The sequence below is a fragment of the Dreissena polymorpha genome, chromosome 15 (genome assembly GCF_020536995.1).
Source record: "Dreissena polymorpha isolate Duluth1 chromosome 15, UMN_Dpol_1.0, whole genome shotgun sequence".
In the NCBI taxonomy this organism is placed as follows: domain Eukaryota; kingdom Metazoa; phylum Mollusca; class Bivalvia; order Myida; family Dreissenidae; genus Dreissena; species Dreissena polymorpha.
The window spans coordinates 21,321,209-21,343,092 of record NC_068369.1 but is presented as its reverse complement, the minus strand read 5'-3'; the positions used below and the strand labels follow the sequence as shown (position 1 = coordinate 21,343,092).

General features: G+C 33.8%; 2 protein-coding genes across 4 annotated transcripts in view; both read right to left on the bottom strand.

Annotated features, from left to right (window-relative positions):
- Window positions 1-21,884, bottom strand: part of LOC127859396 (membrane progestin receptor gamma-like) — a 418,822-nt gene that overhangs the window by 259,805 nt on the left and 137,133 nt on the right. Inside the window, exon 3 of one of the 2 annotated variants that reach the window (XR_008039348.1) lies at window positions 4,955-5,534. The exons of the other annotated variant lie outside the window; for it this stretch is intronic. The gene's annotated coding sequence lies outside the window, so the exon portion shown is untranslated. Of the gene's footprint in view, window positions 1-4,954; window positions 5,535-21,884 lie in introns of those variants that run through there. 2 annotated transcript variants of the gene reach the window in all.
- Window positions 575-20,003, bottom strand: LOC127859401 (GTP-binding protein Rheb-like). 2 transcript variants are annotated; one of them, XR_008039357.1, is made up of 8 exons: window positions 19,829-20,003; window positions 16,391-16,462; window positions 9,292-9,359; window positions 7,768-7,850; window positions 6,495-6,602; window positions 5,655-5,736; window positions 4,158-4,881; window positions 575-4,032 (listed from the first exon to the last, which is right to left on the bottom strand). XR_008039357.1 is itself a non-coding variant. In XM_052396773.1 (7 exons), exons 1-7 carry the CDS (start codon window positions 19,875-19,877, stop codon window positions 4,792-4,794), a joined length of 552 nt encoding a protein of 183 aa, XP_052252733.1. In that variant the 5' UTR covers window positions 19,878-20,003; the 3' UTR covers window positions 575-4,791. The 2 variants fall into 2 exon arrangements, 1 of the variants encoding a protein (XP_052252733.1); XM_052396773.1 differs by having other exon boundaries at window positions 575-4,881.

The window sequence follows — 21,884 nt, the reverse complement described above, 5'->3', positions numbered from 1 at the left end:
TTGTATTGTATATTCACATACATTTGGGGAATTCAACAAAACATACTTTTCAGAAAATTATATATATTACAAATCATATTGTTTTTCCGTTTCAAACATCATGTTTATACTTGGTTATGATTACCGATATGTACCATTATTCTGTACACATTATTTGAATCCACGCACGCACAAGCTTTACTGTTATATTTTCGTATTCCTGCGAGAGAACATATACCAATACTTAGAAAATTCAATTCTCTGAATACACTGTCAAAATTTAGGCGATCGCCAGATTAGCTACGATCCAGTCCATGGCTTATAACTATGTATTTGTTTCCTATATGAAAACGTTTTAACATATTAAACTATGTTTTACAAAACAAACAATTACGGTACTAAAAACACCAGTCAAGAATGTCTGTAAGTATTAAATGCTAAGTTTCTTGTCATACTTACAATATTCTAAAGACACAACTTTAAATTTAATATAATTAAGTTCAACAAAATTTATTAAATATTAACCAATTAGTTCAACATTTCACATACTAATGAAGTTGTTGGGTTTTGCGTTTTTGTTTTTATATTTTACATGTATTTAGATAACTCAAATAAACACTAGCTATCTGGCAAAATATACATCAGACTAGAGACGGATAAAAGCTTCAAATCACATAATTAACATCCACTGATTGCCTGGCATCATACACAGCAGATATGGATAAACATATATCACAGAAATTGACAAACAATCATAAAGTATTAATTATTCAAACTGGCGTGAATCACACTGTACAATTTAACGAACTGAACAGCCGTGAACAAAGCAGATCATAGTGACACAGCTTGATAATTAGGAATGAAATGGCAAAACGCTTTCTGCAACTGTAGAGAATGATTAAAATAATAAGTAATTTATTAAATATAACCACTGAGTGTTCAGATCATACATAATGGTAGTCATAAATCTATTTGCTCTAAATATTATTTCACACCTATCAATGCAGCATGCATATTCATTTCACACCTATCAATGCAGCATGCATATTTATTTCACACCTATCAATGCAGCATGCATATTCATTTGAGCAGTGCTCAGGAAAATCTGGGCTTATTACATGCATGTAAAGCACCCTCAAGGACTAGCATGTGGACCAAATTTCCAAACAGAACAGAGTTTTTTTCAACGAACAATTCCATAAAAGCAGACAGTGTTATCCTTCATAAGCCTGGCTTTTGGAGCAATATTAATTATCGACTTTCAACAAACATAAATTCCAGTTTCGTACTTCAATAATCAATGATGACAAATTCAATCTATGTAAATGATTCTCTGACAGAATTATCAGAATATTGAAATTTAATAATATTTCCCCAACAAATCTGTCACAATCAAATATCTGAGATTTCTATACACAATAGAACAAGCTATATACTCTCCATTTTCAGAAGCATAACTTTCACCGCAAAATGTTCAATAATTGAAATGAGGATCTAACCAGGCTTGAAGGAATTCATAATAGTGCCGTTCTCTGGGAAACCTGGGCTCAGTGATTTTTTTGCCTATAATTACTGCCTCTTACAGGCTGTTTCCCAATTGCTAAATGTAGAAAAAGGCTGTTTCCCAAAGCCAAAAAGTAGCATTTTCCCCCCAAAATGTGACAAAATTTTCCTCAAAAATATGCAAAACATTTCCAATAAACTCAATAATTGGTTTATTGAGATTAATATGCATTGGTTTATTGAGTTTAATATACAGCACTTTAATTCCCTAGCACTTTATAATATAAATTTTAGAAAACATGCTTTTATAAATAATTAGTAAACTGTAATTTATAATCATATTTATAATGTTTAATTTTTTCCAATTGCATGGACTATCACGCTTTTTCCAAATCCAAAAGGCACAGGCTGAAAAATATAAAGCGAAAAAAATCACTGTAATTCATGAGTGTAAGGTATCATTCCAGATTAGCCTGTTCAAGCTGAAACGGCTAATCAGGGACAGGACTTTCCAACGAGACTGGAATTTTGTTTAAAAGAACATTCCTGTCAATGAAAAAATTCCATTAGACGAAAATGTTCATATTTATTTACATACGTAGCCATATTTTGTAGAAATATGTTTCAATTCTGAAATTACGGATACAGCATTTTTGCATTTTTTTTATTTCATCAATGCTTATAACACAATGATTATTAAAAACACAGAACATAGATTTAACAATTGGGGTGGTATATTTATATTAATATGGCACATGCTCTGTGAAAAGGGGGTTTAATGCATGTGCGTAAAGTGCAGAGGCTTATATGGGACGACACTTTCCACATTCATGCTATTTTCTGTTTAAAGAAAGTCTCTCCTCAGAAAAAATCCAGTTTGGGCGGACAGTGTCGTCCTTGATTAGGACTGCACAGGCTATTCTGGGACGACACTTTACCCATATACATTAAACCCCGTTTTTCATACAGAGCGGCTCATATCAATAACACTTTTACATGCATTCTATCGTATAGGTGGTGCTTCTACCATATCATTTATACATCCAAACCTTCTTGTGTATTGATGTAACATTTGTAAACAGACCAATGAGGGCCTGAAAGCCCACATTTAAATAACAAAATGAATTACATCTTCAAAAAACATACACTATTATGGTAAAATAATAATATGTCAGAGTTTCATTTATAAGTTACATGGAAATAACAAAAATAAAAATAAAAAATGTTTTTTTTAATTTATCAAACTTTACAAAACATTCAAAAATATCGTGCTTCTTAAGTTTATATATTTGATTTTTATATCAAAAATGTGTGTCTTCAATCTGTACACAATAGAAAATATGAACAAGGTATGTTGAAGTGTAACATATTTGTTTTTCGATAATGGCACAATTAATCAAATTTATATTACTTTTAAGAGATTCATAACCATCAAATTTAAGTTGCTACATGTAACCAACATGTTTAGTTGCATTTGTTGCAGATTAAAAACTTGTGCCTTTTTGTTGCATGAACAAATCTGCAAAGCATAGAAGGGATATCCCACAAGTGTACATGCTTAACCCTGTACCACTTAGATATTAAAGTATTTAACCATTTACCACTCAGGGGCCCCTTTCATCAAAGATCATATGGCAATCTTAATTTAGGACTAAATTTTAAAAGCTCATAATATTAAAGCTGCTAATCGATATGCACTTACAATATAAACCATGGTTGAGAAAACAATAGAATGTATAAAAAAGACTACACAGTACACAATGGTGTTATTATTATGCCGTGTTTTGTACAATTGTGTCTTTGAAATTCGTATCATATTCTTATTTGTCGTACGAGGTTTGATGAAACGGCCCCCAGATACGTATTTAAGTATGTGAATTAATTTTCAACTGACAATTATTGTAATTGGATAAATCGCTTAATTTCATAGATGTTCTGGCACCACTTATTCTGATATTTTATTCCAGTTTTTTATTCATCAACCTTTAATCAATTTTGAAAAAAAAATTAGGAAAGCATGACTTGCTTAAAATTATATTTAAATGATATATTTCAATATTCAATTACCGTAATTAAAATAACTACAACAATGAGGAACAAAATTACTCAAAATCCAATTATTGTTTGAATGTGTGCATTAGCATATTTTTCTTGGTGAAGCTTATTTATTATTTAAATAATTTTTATATGATGCTTCAATTTATAACTCTGCAAATATAAGAAAAATTTATAATTCCCATTAAATATTTATTAGCAGTGCGTAAACAAGAGACCAATCATATTAGCAATTAGAAAAATTGTGAATTAAAACCATATTCATGAACACACAAAAATCAAATGAAAATGTGACGTATTTATACATTAAATGCATAATAATTGTATATCATTAGAAGACACATGTAAAACATATTCAGCTACAAAAAACAACAATAATTATGACCAGTTATATGCACAATTTAAAACCAAACAAAAACCATAAACATTGTACACACTGAGACATAATTAATTGTTATTTGTATCCCCAGTTAGGGCGATATTAAATAAATGAACCTTTTAATAAACATTTAAATTGTTTTTTGTATCCCCAGTTAGGGCGATATTAAATAAATGAACATTTTAATAAACATTTAAATTGTTTTTGTATCTCCAGTTAGGGCGATATTAAATAAATGAACATTTTAATAAACATTAAAATTGTTTTTTTGTATCCCCAGTTAGGGCGATATTAAATCAATGAACTTTTTAATAAACAACACGATTGTTTGCATGTACTAGTATTGACAGATATATATAGCTTCAACAAAAATTGTCCATACTGTAGGGTAAAGTAAGTGGATGCTGAATAAGACCTATTTTTTAGTATTGACCGTGGATACACACTGTTTTTTCACCATTCTGGGAATCGGGCCGGGTCCCTTTGGATTGAGAAAATCACGGCGTTTTGACCAAAATTGGTTTTGGTAAATTAGTGTTGTTCTTTTGCTAACAAATGATTCAAACATGAGAATTACAGTGTTTTAAATATTTAATTTAATAAAGTGTAACTTGTAGAGACTTAGGGTGTTTTAAATATTTAAGTTAATAAAGTGTAACTTATAGAGCGGGATGGGAGATTACCTTAATGTTGATAAAAAAAAATCTTTTTATTGGGAATTTTTAGGTCCCATTTAGAAAAATTATATACACTTTTTTCGATTGGGAATTGGGTCCCTCTACAGGACACAAAATTGAACCAAAAAAACACACTGACACACCACATATTACTAGTATTTACACTGCTGACTATGTCACATGGACTGATGCTAGTTTCTACGACAGTATACAGCCACTCTTCTCCGGAACATTGCCAGACGCTCGCTCGATGGTGGTCACTATCTGCTCAAACACACGCTGAGAACTCTGAAAAATTACAAACACCCACAATGGAAAAATAAACAAGATGTGCTCTGTTAAAATGTGGCTTAATGCATGTGCGTAAAGTGTCGTCCCAGATTAGACTGTGCAGTTTGCAGAGTTTAATCAGGGACGACATTTCACTCCTAAGCTTGATTTTTTCTATGAAGGGACTTTCTTAAAATGAACAGGAGATGTGTTTGTCAAAAACACAATGCCCCCTTTAAAAAATATTACTTCCCTTGTAAAATTGATCTGTACCTGCCAAATGCTATAAAATAGAAATTATCTCCCTTTAAAGCTCGTTACTTACCTTGGATTTAGTTTTTTGACCTTTGACCTTGACCTTTCGCCACTCAAAATGTGTAGCTCCATGAAATACACATGCATGCCAAATGTCAAGTTGCTATCTTCAATATTGCAAAAGTTATGGCCAAGTTTTCGAACAGACGCACAGACTGACAGACAGACTGACTGAAAGTTCAACTGCTATATGCCACCCTACCAGGGGCATAAAAATATCACTTAGATACCTATTTTGATGCATGTGTTGTCCTAAAGAAAGTTAAATTTAATTAAAAACCTGTAATACTAAATTCAAGTTTTAAAGGCTTCATTTCCAACCCTTAGATACTGATGAGCAGCAAACAGCATAAAACCTGAACAGACTGCAAGTTATTGCAGGCTGTTCTGGTTTTGTGCTGTGTGCATATAGCCATTTTGCCTTTGCTTCTGAAAGGGAAAGGATTAAATAAAAATTCACAAAATTATTGCCTTACATGATTATCCTTTGCCGATGCCTCTAAAAACGGGATCTTCCATTTCTCAGCCACCCGCTTTCCTGCCTCTGTAGAAACTTCCCTGGAATCAAAACAACATTATGCATGAGACACAATTGCACCAGTAGGCGTTCAAAGAGTTCACCGGCAGGCGTTTAAAGTGAATTCAAGGATTTAACACCCACACAATTATAATTTGAATTTAAGAATATTGTCGAAGATTTTATTAATTTAGGTATAATATGTCAAATCTAAGTTAAAAGAAAAAAAACTTGGTTCAGAATGCTTGCAAAAAAAAGAGAGTAATAAAATCACTGTGTTTTTTAAATATTTTAAAACTTTAAAAAATATTATCATGTCTTAAAATTACAGTCTGAAATTCAAACGTAAATGTATTTTTCAGTCATTTTTTCTATTTATCAAAACATTCAGTATCCCCATGAATCAATGTGCCTTGACAAAGGGAATATTCTAAATCACAATAACATGAAATGGAGACATTTTTGCAAATTAAATCGAGTATAGCAAAGGGAGAGAACTGATCAAATTATAACAAAGGTAAAGAAATAAGAAAAAAAAACACAAAAGACTTATGTTAGAAAAAAAAATCCATTAATAAATACAATGTTAGACCATTTTGTGCCAATAGCATTTTCTTTAAAAGTTAACACCTTTACTTAATTCTGGTATATGATTGTAAAAGTATTTTTAAATGGGGCAGCTTTGTTTCAACCCCCAGATTGAGGGGTTTTGCAAACTTTTGACAGTCAGATAAACACCCATTATATCACTGGTACAAAACTTTCATATGAGAGGCAAACAACTGGTGACTGGGCCCACCTGTCCATGTTCAGATCACTCTTGTTGCCTACTAGGATCACCGGTATGGTGCCTATGTTGCCTTTCATGTCCAGCAGCTTGTCGTAGACAAACTGTATCACCTCGAAACTGAAATATAACGGTATTTTTCAGTGCACAATTATTTCCCATGACCCCATCAAGATGGAGTACATTGTCAAAATAAAGCCTTGTGCAATAAGCATAGCTTAAATACAACATTTCTTGTATAAAATTGCAAGAAGGAGTACAAAATGTCATTTTCATGCTGTCATTTGATGGTTTTTTGTGTTGTTTTTGAAAATAAAGACAATTTAAGAAAATGATGAGAGAAACGTATTTGCTAGGCACACAATAAAACATGAACAACTCGCCAAGACACACTATGGAATAAGTCTGTGTATTACATGAAATTATCAATGATAAATGTCTTCATTTTTTACTGGGCTTTGCTAATCAGCCGTTCACCCCCCAAAGCAACACCAAAAAGTGGTAGAAAACAATTGTTTAGTAGGTTAAGTATATATATATTATAGTGACAAAAGTAATATCCCAAACCATGGGTTATGACAATGTTACTTCCTACATTTTCTTCATGATGAAGCGTAAACATTTGTTTCGCTTGTACTGAATGTAGGTAAAAATTGGGTTTACATTAAACTAAAAAATGTACACTACATACATTCGATACAATAAAATATTTTTCATGTTCTCTGACAGATGCAATTAAAACTATAAATGGCACGGCAGAGGCTGACGCATAAACCCACCCTGCATGTTGTTAGTAAAATGAGTGAAAATCTCTGACCCGGCCCAATCCCAACCTCAATAACTTTTTTCCAGGGCGTGGTTCTCCACTATTTCCTTGTACACTTTTAGCACTAGAACCTTGAAACTTACACATGGTAGCTTTGAGCATGGGTGTGGCGGTGCACTATTTTGAATTTTGATATGACCCCTGGGTCAAAAGTTATTATCAGGTGCGTCGCATGTTGTTAGTAAAATGAGGGTTTTTTTACCCATTTATTTACCCATAACTTTTGACCCAGGGGTCAGATCAAAATTCCAAATAGTGCACTGTTGCACATATGCTCATAGCTACCATGTGTGTAAGTTTCAAGGTTCTGGGGCTAATAGTGTAGGATGACATAGTGGCCAGGACGGACATACGGCGGAGATAACCACATAATTCACACACTTTTTGAAAAGCGTGGGGATAAAAATGATCGAAAAGTTCAAAGACAAAAACATGGAAATGAAAAAGAATTGTCAATACCTTTTTTTGGAATTAACCGAGTAAACGAGAATGTATCCATCAATGTTGATGAAGTAGGACTGGGGCAAGATGGAGTATTCATCCTGAAATGTTATCACATGTGGAGGTTCCAGCAGCTCACACAAACATTTCAATATACATTGAAACAAAAATACTAAATGGCTACCGGTATGTATTTCCATAACTTAGTAGTGTTCAATCAACAAGAAAAACAAAAACAAAATTTAGCATTTTTTTAAATAACATTACGTAAACTTTGCTTTCGAGAATTGTCAAGTAAGGTTAGTCGGCTTAATGTGAAGTACATGTAGGCAGAAGTCAACATAATGTATGAACTTAACTAAAACTGATCTTGAGAGGGTAATTTACTGATTTGATATCATTAGTGAAATTTATTACAAATACCAAAGGTCACAATTTATGAACTAAAAGATAACATTTGAACAAATGTTAATTATTTAATCCGTGATTAATTTGCTACTTTCATCAACTGCAGCATGGACTCTTTTATTCTCACTAGAATATTCTTGTTTCCTATTATTGTTCTTATCTTACTTTTAGTCAAAGGCCAACATCCACTAACATGCTTATTGTTGAAACACTCATTAATTAACCCTTTAACCCTTAGATAAGTATTTTTACGTACATATATGTGTAGTCCCTTATAAAGTTACATCTAATTAAAGGCCTTTCATACTAGATTAAAGTTTTGAAGGCTTCATTTTCAACCCTTGGATACTGGTGAGCAGCAAACAGCACAATCCTGAACAGACTGCGAGTTACTTGCAGGCTGTTCTGGTATTATGCTTTTTGTACATAGCCATTCACTCTACCTCTGAGTGGGAAAGGGTTAAACAATATTATTTACTTTACCTCTGAGTGGGAAAGGGTTAAACAATATTATTTACTTTACCTCTGAGTGGGAAAGGGTTAAACAATATTATTCACTTTACCTCTGAGTGGGAAAGGGTTAAACAATATTATTTACTTTACCTCTGAGTGGGAAAGGGTTAAACAATATTATTCACTTTACCTCTGAGTGGGAAAGGGTTAAACAATATGATTTACTTTACCTCTGAGTGTGAAAGGGTTAAACAATATTATTTACTTTACCTCTGAGTGTGAAAGGGTTAAACAATATTATTTACTTTACCTCTGAGTGTGAAAGGGTTAAACAATATTATTTACTTTACCTCTGAGTGGGAAAGGGTTAAACAATATTATTTACTTTACCTCTGAGTGGGAAAGGGTTAAACAATATTATTTACTTTACCTCTGAGTGGGAAAGGGTTAAACAATATTATTTACTTTACCTCTGAGTGGGAAAGGGTTAAACAATATTATTTACTTTACCTCTGAGTGGGAAAGGGTTAAACAATAGTATTTACTTTACCTCTGAGTGGGAAAGGGTTAAACAATATTATTTACTTTACCTCTGAGTGGGAAAGGGTTAAACAATATTATTCACTCTACCTCTAAGTCATAGAAAACGCAGGACTGGTATGCCACCATAGCTTGTCTTACCTGACCAGCGGTGTCGACAAGTTGAAGGGCATATTCCTGGCCGTTGATTTTAAATGTTTTGTGGAAAGCTACAAGAAATAAAATACAAATAAATGATGCCATACAATGAAGTTAAACATTTTTACATCACACATTTGAACAACATACATGTACATATGATTTGTTCACCAAGAAATCTTTTCGGTGAACTATTTGAATGTAGTCTACATGGATAATCTAAATGTTCTGCAGTGCTTTGCATCTTGTTTAAAATGGTTATCGCATACTTATTCAATATCATATGTATTCCACACATCAGGGTCATCATACATACCATAGGTCTATGTATACATTCCGTGATATAACCATTAGCAATGATAAAATGTTCTTGAACAATTGACTGTGTTTGCCTCAGGATATTATAAAGAACCATCAATATTGATGTTTCTGAACAAATATGATATTCAAAACAAGAGTGCCAAACTGTCACAAGATACGCCCGTTTTAAGACTTTGGACAACTTGATAACTTTACCATGACCCATATTTGAACTTGACCTACATATCATCTAGACACAACTTCTGACCAAAGTTGGTGAAGATCTGATGAAAACTACTTCAATTAGAGAGCAGACACCATGCTAAATGCTTGAAATGCACTACGGGACCTCGTGACCTAGTTTTTAACCTGGCAAGACCCATATTTGAACTTGACCTACATGTAGATATTGTCTAGACACAACTTCTGACCAAAGTTGGTGAAGATCGGATGAAAACTACTTCAATTAGAGAGCACTTGCTAAATGCTTGAAATGGTTTAAGTGACCCTGTGACCTAGTTTTTGACCTGGAATGACCCATATTCCAACTTGACCTAAATACTGTCTAGATACAACTTCTGACCAAGTTTGGTGAAGATTGGATGAAAACTACTTCAATTAGAGAGTGGACACCATGCTAAATGCTTGAAATGCACTAAGTGACCCTGTGACCTAGTTTTTGACCCAGCATGACCCATATTCGAACTTGACCTAGATATTGTCTAGATACAACTTCTGACCAAGTTTGGTGAAGATCGGATGAATACAATTTGAATTAGAGTCCGGACAAAGTGGCGCCGTTGAAAATGCACTAATTGACCCTATGACCTAGTTTTTGACCCGGCATGACCCATATTCGAACTTGGCCTATATATCAACTAGATGCAACTGCTGACCAAGTTTGGTGAAGATCGGATGAATACAATTTGAAATAGAGTCCGGACAAAGTGGCCCCTTTGAAAATGCACTTATTGACCCTATGACCTAGTTTTTGACCCGGCATGACCCATATTCGAACTTGGCCTAGATATCAACTAGATGCAACTGCTGACCAAGTTTGGTGAAGATCGGATGAATACAATTTTAATTAGAGTCCGGACAAAGTGATGCCTTCCGCCCGCCGCCCGCCCGCCGCCCGCCCGCCGCCAAGGGGTTTCACATAATACGTCCCGTATTTTATACGGGCGTATAATAATGCCAGCACTGCTTATATTTTTACTTTAAATGGGATTAAACGATTTTGTCAAATATTTATGAATTTATAAAAATGTGTAAAAAAATCATTATACATATATCACAATATAAATTAAAATAAAAGTTAAGAAAAACATGTGTCGAACAAGAGATATGTTTGTCAGAAACACAATGCCCCCTAATGCGCCGCTTTTTTTAACCTTTGACCTTGAAGGATGACCTTGACCTTTCACCACTCAAAATGTGCAGCTCCATGAGATACACATGCATGCCAAATATCAAGTTGCTATCTTCAATATTCAAAAAGTTATTGCAAAACTTTAATGTAAGGTTTAAGTTTTAGGAAAGAAAAGTACAATGCTATTTGACCTTTGACATTGAAGAATGACCTTGATCTTGACTTTCACCATGCACTCAAAATGTGCAGCTCCATGAGATACACATGCATGCCAAATATCAAGTTGCTATCTTCAATATTTAAAAAGTTATGACAAAACTTTAATGAAGGTTAAAGTTTTAGGAAAGAAAAATACAATGATATTTGACCTTTGACCTTGAGGAATGACCTTGACTTTTCACCACTCAAAATGTGCAGCTCCATGAGATACACATGCATGCCAAATATCAAGTTGCTATCTTCAATGTCAAAAAAGTTATCAAACTTTAACCAAGGTTAAAGTTTTAATGACAGAATGACAGACAGACAGACAGGACAAAAAACAATATACCCCCGATCTATTGATCCAGGGGCACAAAAATGCGAAATAAGCCAAAACTGATATTTATTTCTGAAATCAAAAATGTCTGTACAGTCGAATTTGCCAGCATGTATATCATGCATGTACGATGTGAATCTAAATTTAGTTTAACGGTTCATTTTAAATTCTTGCAAAGATATATATAGTCAAACGACACACGAACACTAACTCTGATCCTTATAAAAAGATGAATGCTCGGTTATTGTAGGAAAATATGTACGAAATATCTTGGTCACAATCGGCTCTGGGCGATAATTTGTCTTTGCTACATTTAATGAAATTCATCTTCAATGTATATTTTTTCTTGCCTATTTTGTGTTACTGTAACATAATTTTTATCAATATATTACAATTAAACACATATCAAAATTGTATAATCTCGCTTTAACATTTCGATTAAAGACCTTGTCATGTTAACCATTTCAGTGCTGGAACCGAACTTTGAAGGCCTTTGCAAACAGTTTGCTATTCTGATAGTTTTCTTTGAAAAAAATCAAAGAAAATGCTAATTTTAGAAATTCAGCAGACAACATTTTAGCAGACGACAAATTTCCCAGCATGCAAAGGGTCAAAATGGGTTTTGTGCCATATGTCAGCCAAGCTCCAGACCAGCCCATCCGCTAATGAGAGCACAAAACCTTGCATTACTTTAATTACTTTGTAGTGTAGGTTACATTACATTAACCCTTTGCATGCTGGGAAATTTGTCGTCTGCTAAAATGTTGTTTGCTGAATTTTCTCAAATTAGCATTTTCTTCGATTTTTTTCAAAGAATACTATCAGAGTAGCAAACAGTTTGGATCCTGATGAGAGGCCACGTTCTGTGGCGTCTCATCTGGATCCAAACGGTTTGCCAAGGCCTTCAAAATTCGGTTCCAGCACTGAAAGAGTTAAATCACTGTGTATCCTTCCGTGTTCCATTCAAAAGTAGTGCCTAAAGAGTTCCTTTTCTCTTCTTGAATAAAAGCATTTAACAATTGAGAAATGTTGTTTGTGGTTATTGCTAATAATAGCCTGTATGTGTCTGGAGTACATTTGATGCCTTGGATTGGAAGCTAACTTAAAAAATTAACTTTTGGGGGGGCGTTTTCTATTGTGTGTGTCTTTTGTTGAAATTAGGCTTCTGAATTCCGAAACAAGTTTTTCTATGGTGGGTGCATTCAACAGCAATTTACTTTCTTAGAAGTTGCGAGACCGTATGTTTTTGATTGCAATTATTGGAAGAGGACAGATCCATCTGTAAAATGATACCACGTTCGGAAAATTGATACGTCGGAAAGGAAAGAAAAATGCATTGAAAAAAAAATGCATTGCGTTGTCAGTTTTATAATGGGACTCTATGGCAATCGGAATAAATGTAATGTAACCTTTACTACGTAGCTTCTGACCAGACTCCATGGATGCATATGACATAAGCCCCATTTTCCAACGATGGATGTCAAATACATGTAACTTTTACATCATAAAGTTGTTTCTACAGTATCTATTAATTGAAATAGTAATATCCTCACGGCATGTTATCAAAATTATGCTGTTCATGCATTTAATTTATAAACAAGAGGGCCAAGATGGCCCTAGTTCGCTCACCTGAGAGGAGTCGGTTCATTCAATCTTTACCTAATGTCAAACATGACCTACATGTAGATATTGACCAGACAAACAGCCTGGTCAAGTTTCATCATTATTGAACCAAAACTCTGGCGAAGGGAGTGTTTTTGTTTTAAGATTTGAAATTGTGACCTATATTTCGAGTTGACCCCCCAAACATCAAACTTTGCTTACAAGGATTTTGTATAATATAATGAAAATTTGGACAATAATTATGGCATTAATTATGTGATTTTGCTCATCATCAAACTTGACTGAGATCTTTCAGCAACTTTGATAAAGAATGCTTGAGAAATGTGAATGCTAGAGTGTGTACAAACCAAATGTGGATGGACAGCTGACAAAGACCAATCCTAAAACCTCACCTGAGCAATCAGGTGAGCTAAAAAGTGTGTTTCATCGATCTGAGCCATTTTCCAACATGTCCAAGAAATCAATAAAACCAATGTATTGACTAAGTTTCAAGATGATTAGGCAAAAAATGTGACTTCTATAGTGTTCGATCACAAGGTTTCTCTCTATATAGTCACATAAGGAAAACTGCCCCACCCCCCTGGCAGCCATGTTTATTGACTCATCGGGACCATTTGCAAACTCATCTGAGATAAAGTTTTACTATAATAATATAAGAAAACTGCCCCCCCCCCCCCCCCCCCCCCCCGCAGCCATGTTATTCAACTGACCGGAACCATTTTCCAACTCAACTCTCGTATCAAGGAAACAAATGTTCTGACCAAATTTAAATTTCATGAAAATTGGGCAAAAAATGTTACTTCTAGAGTGTTCACATGTTTTCACTATATACATATAGAGAAAAATGCCCCGCCCCCTGGGGGCCATGTTTTTTCACCGATCTGGACCATTTTCAAACTCGTCCGACATAAAACCAATGTTTTGATTAACTTTCATGATGATTGGGCAAAAATTGTGACTTCCAGAGTGTTTACAAGGTTTCTTTATAGCCATATAAGGAAAACTGCCTCGCCCACTGCGGCCATGTTTTTCAATGGACGGGAACCACTTTTGAACTCAACCAACATATCAAAACCACAGACATATAGACAAAGTTACATGAAGATTGGGCATTAAATGTGACTTCTACAGTGTTTATAAGCTTTTTCTTTTTTTTTGACCTAGTGACCTAGTTTTTGACCCAGCATGACCCAGTTTCAAACTCAATGGAGATTTCATTGGGACAAATCTTCTGACCAAGTTTCATGAAGATCGGACAATAAATGTGGCCTCTAGAGTGTTTACGAACAAATGTGGATGGACGGACGGACGACCGACAAAGACAAGTCACAAAAGCTCATCTGAGTAATCAGGTGAGCTTAAAACAAGAGCTGTCACCATAGGATGACATATGCCCCCTATAAACGCTTTGATAGAAGTTATAGCATTTTTCGAAACCTAAACGCAGATTTTGAAACCTAAATGGGGACCCTAAGTTCAAGGTCAAAGGGGTCAAAATTTGTGTGCGTATGGAAAGGCCTTGTCCATATAAACATGCATACCTAATATGAAGGTTATATCTCAAGGGACATAAAAGTTATGAGCATTTTTCGAAACCTAAACGCAGATTTCTAAACTTAAACGCGGACCCTAACTTCACGATAAAGGTCACACAGGGGTACAAAATTGTGTGCATATGGAAAGGCCTTGTCCATATACACATGCATACCAAATATGAAGGTTATATCTCAAGGGACATAGAAGTTATGAGCATTTTTCGAAAACTAAACGCAGATTTCGAAACCTAAACGAGGACCCTAAGTTCAAGGTCAATGTCACAGGGGTAAAAAATTGTGTGCGAAAGGAAAGGCCTTGTTCATGTACACATGCATACCAAATATGAAGGTTATATCTCAAGGGACATAGAAGTAATGAGCATTTTTCAAAACCTAAACACAGATTTTAAAACCTAAACCCGGACCCTAAGTTCAAGGTCACAGGGGGAAAAAAATGTGTGCCTATGGAAAGGCCTTGTCCATATACACAACCATACCAAATATGAAGGTTATAACTCAAGGGACATAGAAGTGATGAGCATTTTTCGAAACCTAAACGCAGATTTTGAAACCTAACCGCGGACCCTATTTCAAGATCAAGTTCACAGGGGTAAAAAAATGTGTGCGCATGGAAAGGCCTTGTCCATATACACATGCATACCAAATATGAAGGTTAAATCTCAAGGGACATAGAAGTTATGAGCATTTTTCGAAACCTAAACGCAGACTTAGATGGAAAGGCCTTGTCCATATACACATGCATACCAAATATGAAGGTTGTATCTCAAGGGACATAGAAGTAATGAGCATTTTTCAAAAACTTAACGCAGATTTTGAAACCTAAACGTGGACCCTAAGTTCAAGGTCAAGGTCACAGGGCTGAAAAAAATGTGTGCATAAGGAAAGGCCTTGTCCATATACACATGCATACCAAATATGAAGGTTATATCTCAAGGGACATAGAAGTTATGAGCATTTTTGGAAACCTAAATGCAAAGTGTGAGGGAAAGACGGACAGACATTCCGATCACTATATGCCCCCTTTTCTTCGAAAGGGGGCAAAAAAAACATCCAACCTCGAATAACAATTAACACATAAATGAAACACAACTACACTGTATTATTATGAAATAATTAATAATCAAAAGGGAGTAACTACTGTATTCTTAAATGCAATATTTAGAAGAAGTGTCTCACATGTTACATGACCTTAATTCATGATTGTTTGCAAGCCTTTTTACTATATAAATATAAGGAAAACTGCCACGTCCCCCTGGCAACCATGTTTCTCAACAGACCGGAACCATTTTCAAACTTAACTCACGTATCTAGGAAACAAAAGTTCTAACAAAATTTCATGAAAATTGGGCCAAAAATGTGACTTCTACAGTGTTTACAAGTTTTTTTCTTTTTTTTGATCTAGTGACCTAGTTTTTGACCCGGCACGACCCAGTTTCAAACTCGACCGACATTTCATTGGGAAGAAGCTTCGGACCAAGTTTCATGAAAATCGGACAATAAATGTGGCCTCTAGAGTGTTTACGAACAAATGTTAACAGACGGACGGACGGACGACGGACAAAGACCGGTCACAAAAGCTCTCCTGAGCAATCAGGTGAGCTAAAAAAATATTAAATTATAAATAAATTTCAAACACTCTAAAACACTGGAAAAGTGACTTATCGGTTACAAGATAATGTGAATAAAGCTAATACACAAGAGCATGTAACTTACTGTTTTCAATGGTTGGATCGTAGGAATCAACAAACTGGTTCTCAACAAACTGAATGGTCAAACTGGACTTTCCTGCAACAATTATTGATGTAAATAGCATTACAAAAACTATTTTTATAATTGAATTAATTATGCAAGGCCTGAAAGATTACCTACCGTGCAGGTAATGATTTGATGGCATCAACATTTTGCTTGCAACATTCACAACAAGACTATTGCCAAGCAATAAAAGTCCCCTACAGATGACACTCCACCATTTTCAGCAATATTTCTAGTCTATTTGTTGCCACAGCAACCAGAATTCTGGACGTAGGAACAAAATAAAATGATGTGCATAATCTCCATATTGTCATCTATCCATGTTTCAAGTTTTATGAAAAAATCTGAAGAAGTTTTACAGTTATCGCATGATCCACTATTTTCAGCAATATTTTTAGTCTATTTGTTAATATTTCTAGTCTATTTGTTGCCATAGCAACCAGAATTCTCGACATACATGTAGGAACAAAATGAAAAGACATGCATAATCTCCATTTTGCCATCTGTCCATGTTTCAAGTTTCATGAATAAATATGAAGAACTCTTAGAGTTATCGCAGGATCCAGAAAAGTGTGACGGTTTCTCCAGTAGGGGACTAAAAACTAGTTTCATGTAAATTATGCAAGGCTTTCATTATGAACTGCAATGCATGCATTTATTTCATGGAACCAGTTTATGTGGACATTTTGCTGACCTGAAGTTGACTGATACACACTCTTAGAATGAAACTGACTTGGATTATATTTGTTATACGAATTGCCACCACTTTATAGACACAAATATCAAATATGCGAAATAAACATTTAACAAATCATTTAATGGCATTGTTTGAAACAATTCTTAAACTACATTTTGAATCCTGAGTGACCCAAAGAACAAGTGAAAGGATAAACAACAAAAGTCTTTTTTGCGTTAGTCTGTTTATTCATATTTATAAATTTCCCATTTTGGTTGAAAATAATGTTTAGTTTCTTCTTTTACTTATACCAGTAGCATTAATTGTTTAGTAGAAATGAATTTTTCTGTGGAAAAAATAGTTTCAGGAAAATTTCTGTCAGAGTGGAAAAAGCAATAAACACAATGTAGTGGAAAACAAGCAACGTATCTCTGGAAGTTGCAACTGATAACAGAATTTTATAATGGAAACTCGCTGCCTGAAATCCAGGCTGCACTTTAATTGGTTATATTAGCAACATTAACTATTTGCTGGCATGAATAAACGCACACAGATCATAAATGTATAACTTATGCTCAAATTTAAACAACTTAAGTGACATTGTGTGCTCACATAATTATGATATTTATCCAAAGTTTCAAACACACAAATGCTTCATGAAAATATGTAAGTTTTTGCAATTGTCCATGCAAGGTATTCCTAATTTGAAAATACACTATCCACTATTATATGAAGTATCTCTGGAATTCGCTGCGAGCTAGATCTCCTGTCTAATCAGCCATTAGCAATACATCGGCTACCTTCGCAAGAAAAATTTAAATCTATATTTCAAAACTTCGTTTTTGCCTTATGGTTTAATAATGTTTTTCACTCAAATTGTTTTGAGTATTTTTCTTCACAACTGACAACCAATTGATGTTGAAGGTAATAGGTTGATTGAACGCAATACAAAAGACATCCAGGAAACATAATTCGTTTACATGAAAAAAAGACCAATCAAGAAGAACTTTCTACTCAGAAAAGCTCAGTCAATTTGACAAAGCAATCAAGAACTATGTGGAGCATTTCAAGACATCACCAGTTCGCTGAAGTTTGTAAAGCTAAAATATTTATCTTAAATGACATTTGAAATCATAGTATTAAAGGAAAAAAGCAGCAAGTTAATTTCAGTTTCAGTTTTGATGGAATTTTATTGGGTGCTGGAGGTTTCGGTAAATGACAAGTTCGGTAAATTGATTTCTATAGTAAAAGCCGTGGAGGTTTCGGTAAATTGATTTTATAGAGGAGGTATACCTACAACGAGGTGTTAATGACACATATTATCGGCTTACAATAACATTAGAGGCATTTATTTGCAAACTGTGGATTAATTTTGAGTTGAGTAATTAATGCTATGCCTAAGGTAAAGAATTAAGGGAAATGAATTAGCTACCTCTGAAAAACGAATTCTGTTAGGAAATTTTTGGTTAATTTTACGATTTAAATAACGCAATACTGTTGTTTGTTTTTTTAAATTGGTGCTTTTATTTAAAGAACATAATAGTAACATACATGTAATAGTAATAAGAAATAATGATTTATGGCGGAATCAATGTAAGCTCTTCAATTAAGTTTAATGCTATTTTAAAAAGTTTCTTGTAAAATATGATTTAATAAAAATGAGTTCATGTTGAATTTTATATTTATTATATGTTTTATTTTTTCTTTCTGGTTGAGAAAAACACAATAAAAAACAATATATAAAATTTAATACGTGTACGTAATTAATAAAAAGTAATATAATGATACGCGTTATGTTTTATAATTATGTTAAGTGCGCGTGCCATTGAACGTTGAGTTAAGCGAAGAGATACACATAATTGAAAACTTGAAAACTGATAAAAATGACATCTAACACAACGCCAGCCGAATGAATACACTGTGTAATAGCAAGCTGCTGTGATGATCATTATCTTATCAAATTAATACACAGGCACCTGGCTTCTGTATTGGAACAATGGGTTTTACGGCCGAAATAACTGACATCATTTTTTGCCTAAACAAATCGGTTCAATAAAAAAATAATAACTGATTTACTTTGTACTCCGTTTTATTTACCATATATTATAAATAAGCAACAACTAAACCTTGGATACAATATATATATTTGAATATTTCATGTCATTTAAAAAAAATGAGGGAGTAATCACATACTAATTAGATACATTTTGCCACGTGGAGGCCACCTCTTGTAAGAGCCACATTATTATTTTTTTTTTTAACTGATACGCTTTAATTAAGGTTTTTATCAACTAATTGTATAAAAACATATATATAATACAAAATGATCATGACCTTAATATATAATTTACCTCTATCGATTAGAATATTAATAGGTTGCAAGCCTGGATAATTAATAATAACACTTTGCAAACATCTCTAATTTGATAAAATCAAGTCCGTACATTTAAACAGATCATTAAATTAGTGCCAAACAACTCAATTAATGTACATCAAAATTAATCCACAGTTTGCAAATAAATGCCCCTAATGTTATTGTAAGCCGATAATAGGTGTCATTAACACCTCGTTGTAGGTATACCTCCTCTATAAAATCAATTTACCGAAACCTCCACGGCTTTTACTATATAAATCAATTTACCGAACTTGTCATTTACCGAAACCTCCATAACCCATTTTATTTATCAACATTTGTTGTTAATTCTCGGACTTAAATTACTAACCCACAGATCTGAAGCCCATCAATGCTATCCTCCTTTGTTTGGACGCCATCGTTTATACAATTTCTTTTTGTTTTGATTTTATATACTATGTCATTTTGGTCTAATAATTTTCATTGACACTTCGGACATCAAGCATGTTTACAAAATACGAGAAAACTGGTTACTTCCGGTTTTTGTAGTAGCTTTGCATGATTTTCGATTACCGCTAGTATCGAAACTGGATAAACAGTTATATGGAAATTTATTTTCAAAAGTTTATAGCAACCAAATGTGTTGAGTGATTAGGCGACTGTATTTAATGCGGTAGCGTTTGCACTGCGGTTAAAGTATGATTTCGAAACTACATTTGTGTTTAAAAAGCTGGCCTCGGTTGCAGACGAAAATCAAAGCACTGGAAGTATATGTACATTGGTTTGTATGCGCTGCTTTGATGAAGAACACATACTATGATAGTCGCAGATTTGTCTATTCTAATTGAGATGGAATTGAGCTTTCGGGGACAAATCGAATTTTCCTTATTATATTTAAGTCCTCGGGGATACCCATGCGTCCGTCCGTCCATCGAACACAGCTTCCACACGAAACACGAATTATTTTGAAGTTTATAAAGTAATTCCGCGAATGAGGCTGCACAAATACCTATAGAAAACAAATATATAGATAGTTACATTTCTATAGAAAATTTAAAAAATGTGTATCAGGACTTGGTCATAAACATGATTTTGACAAAGTCTCGAACTAATATTACAGATTTTCTCTGGGCTTAAATTGCACCCTGAGTCTTTCTGCTAAGACAGTTTCTATAATTGCCATTCTTAGCCTTAATGTTTATATTCTTAGATTTAATTTTTGAACATTCTTGCGAAAATAGGTTAAAAATAATACCATAAACAATGTGATTATGTTTACAAAATACTACCATTAACCATGCAATGTGATCATGAAATTAATGAGATGAACATAAGACATTGGACGAAATTAACAGATAAACAATTATTACTTTGCAGTTTAAAAGAGCATTTTATACTTGTCGGTTCTGCTGCAAGCAACGTTTGGAACCGATTTAAGACTTATTCAATAAAGTATTCTTAACTTAAGATATCGGCACAAACTGCAAGGAAAACTGTATTTTGTGCACTAAAAAGTATTGCAAACATATTTCAATAACTTGAGATATTTTCAAAAATAAAGTTCTTAACTGGGTGTTTTCATTCTGTCCAGGCCGTGCGTAAACCCATTTGAACCATTTTGATCCTGCCCCCTGATAGAGCTTACATCGGGTCATATGCATATTGCTGGGGATGAACGAAACAAAAATATCAAATATTCTCATGGAATCGGAAGCATAAAAACGAAACGTACCCTGCACTGTTTTAATCCGCGTCGTTTCGAAACAATATAAAAAAATAATAAATTCAATATGCATTTATTTATTTATGTATCATTTCTAATTAAAATAAAACATGACTTAAATTACGCTCGACTGGTCGTTGTCGGCTCGGGTACCACTGAAATATACTCCGAGTACACTAAAGTATACTTAAATGTAACATATGTGCATAAAATAAACTAAAATGTACCCGGGAATTCTAACGCTAAATTGGTCGTTGTCGGCTTTAAAAAGTAATTATCTTCATATTTATGTCAATATTTTGTAAAATCGCCTCTAAATGATCGAAAATGATACTCAAAAAAGAAAATTGATTGGTTTTGTTAAAAAAAATTTTTTGTTTTATAATCAATAGAGCGTTTTACGACATCGGAATAAAACTTGGGTACAGTCTAAATAGGTCGGGTACGTTTTAGTATTTTTTCTGTTCCTGGGGTACAACTAAATTTACTTAACTCTCGGATTTACTGAATGAACAAGATGCTTGAGTAAACAACAATTCTATCGTTGATAAAGTCATAGATTCGGTTTGAAAATAGTTATGAAATTAAATCGATTTATAAGACCATATTCTGTATTATTTAATAGAAATTATTTATGTTCTTATGCTTAGGCCTACTTATCAGCAATGAGCCTTTGTTTTGCACTGTGTGAAACGACTAGGTG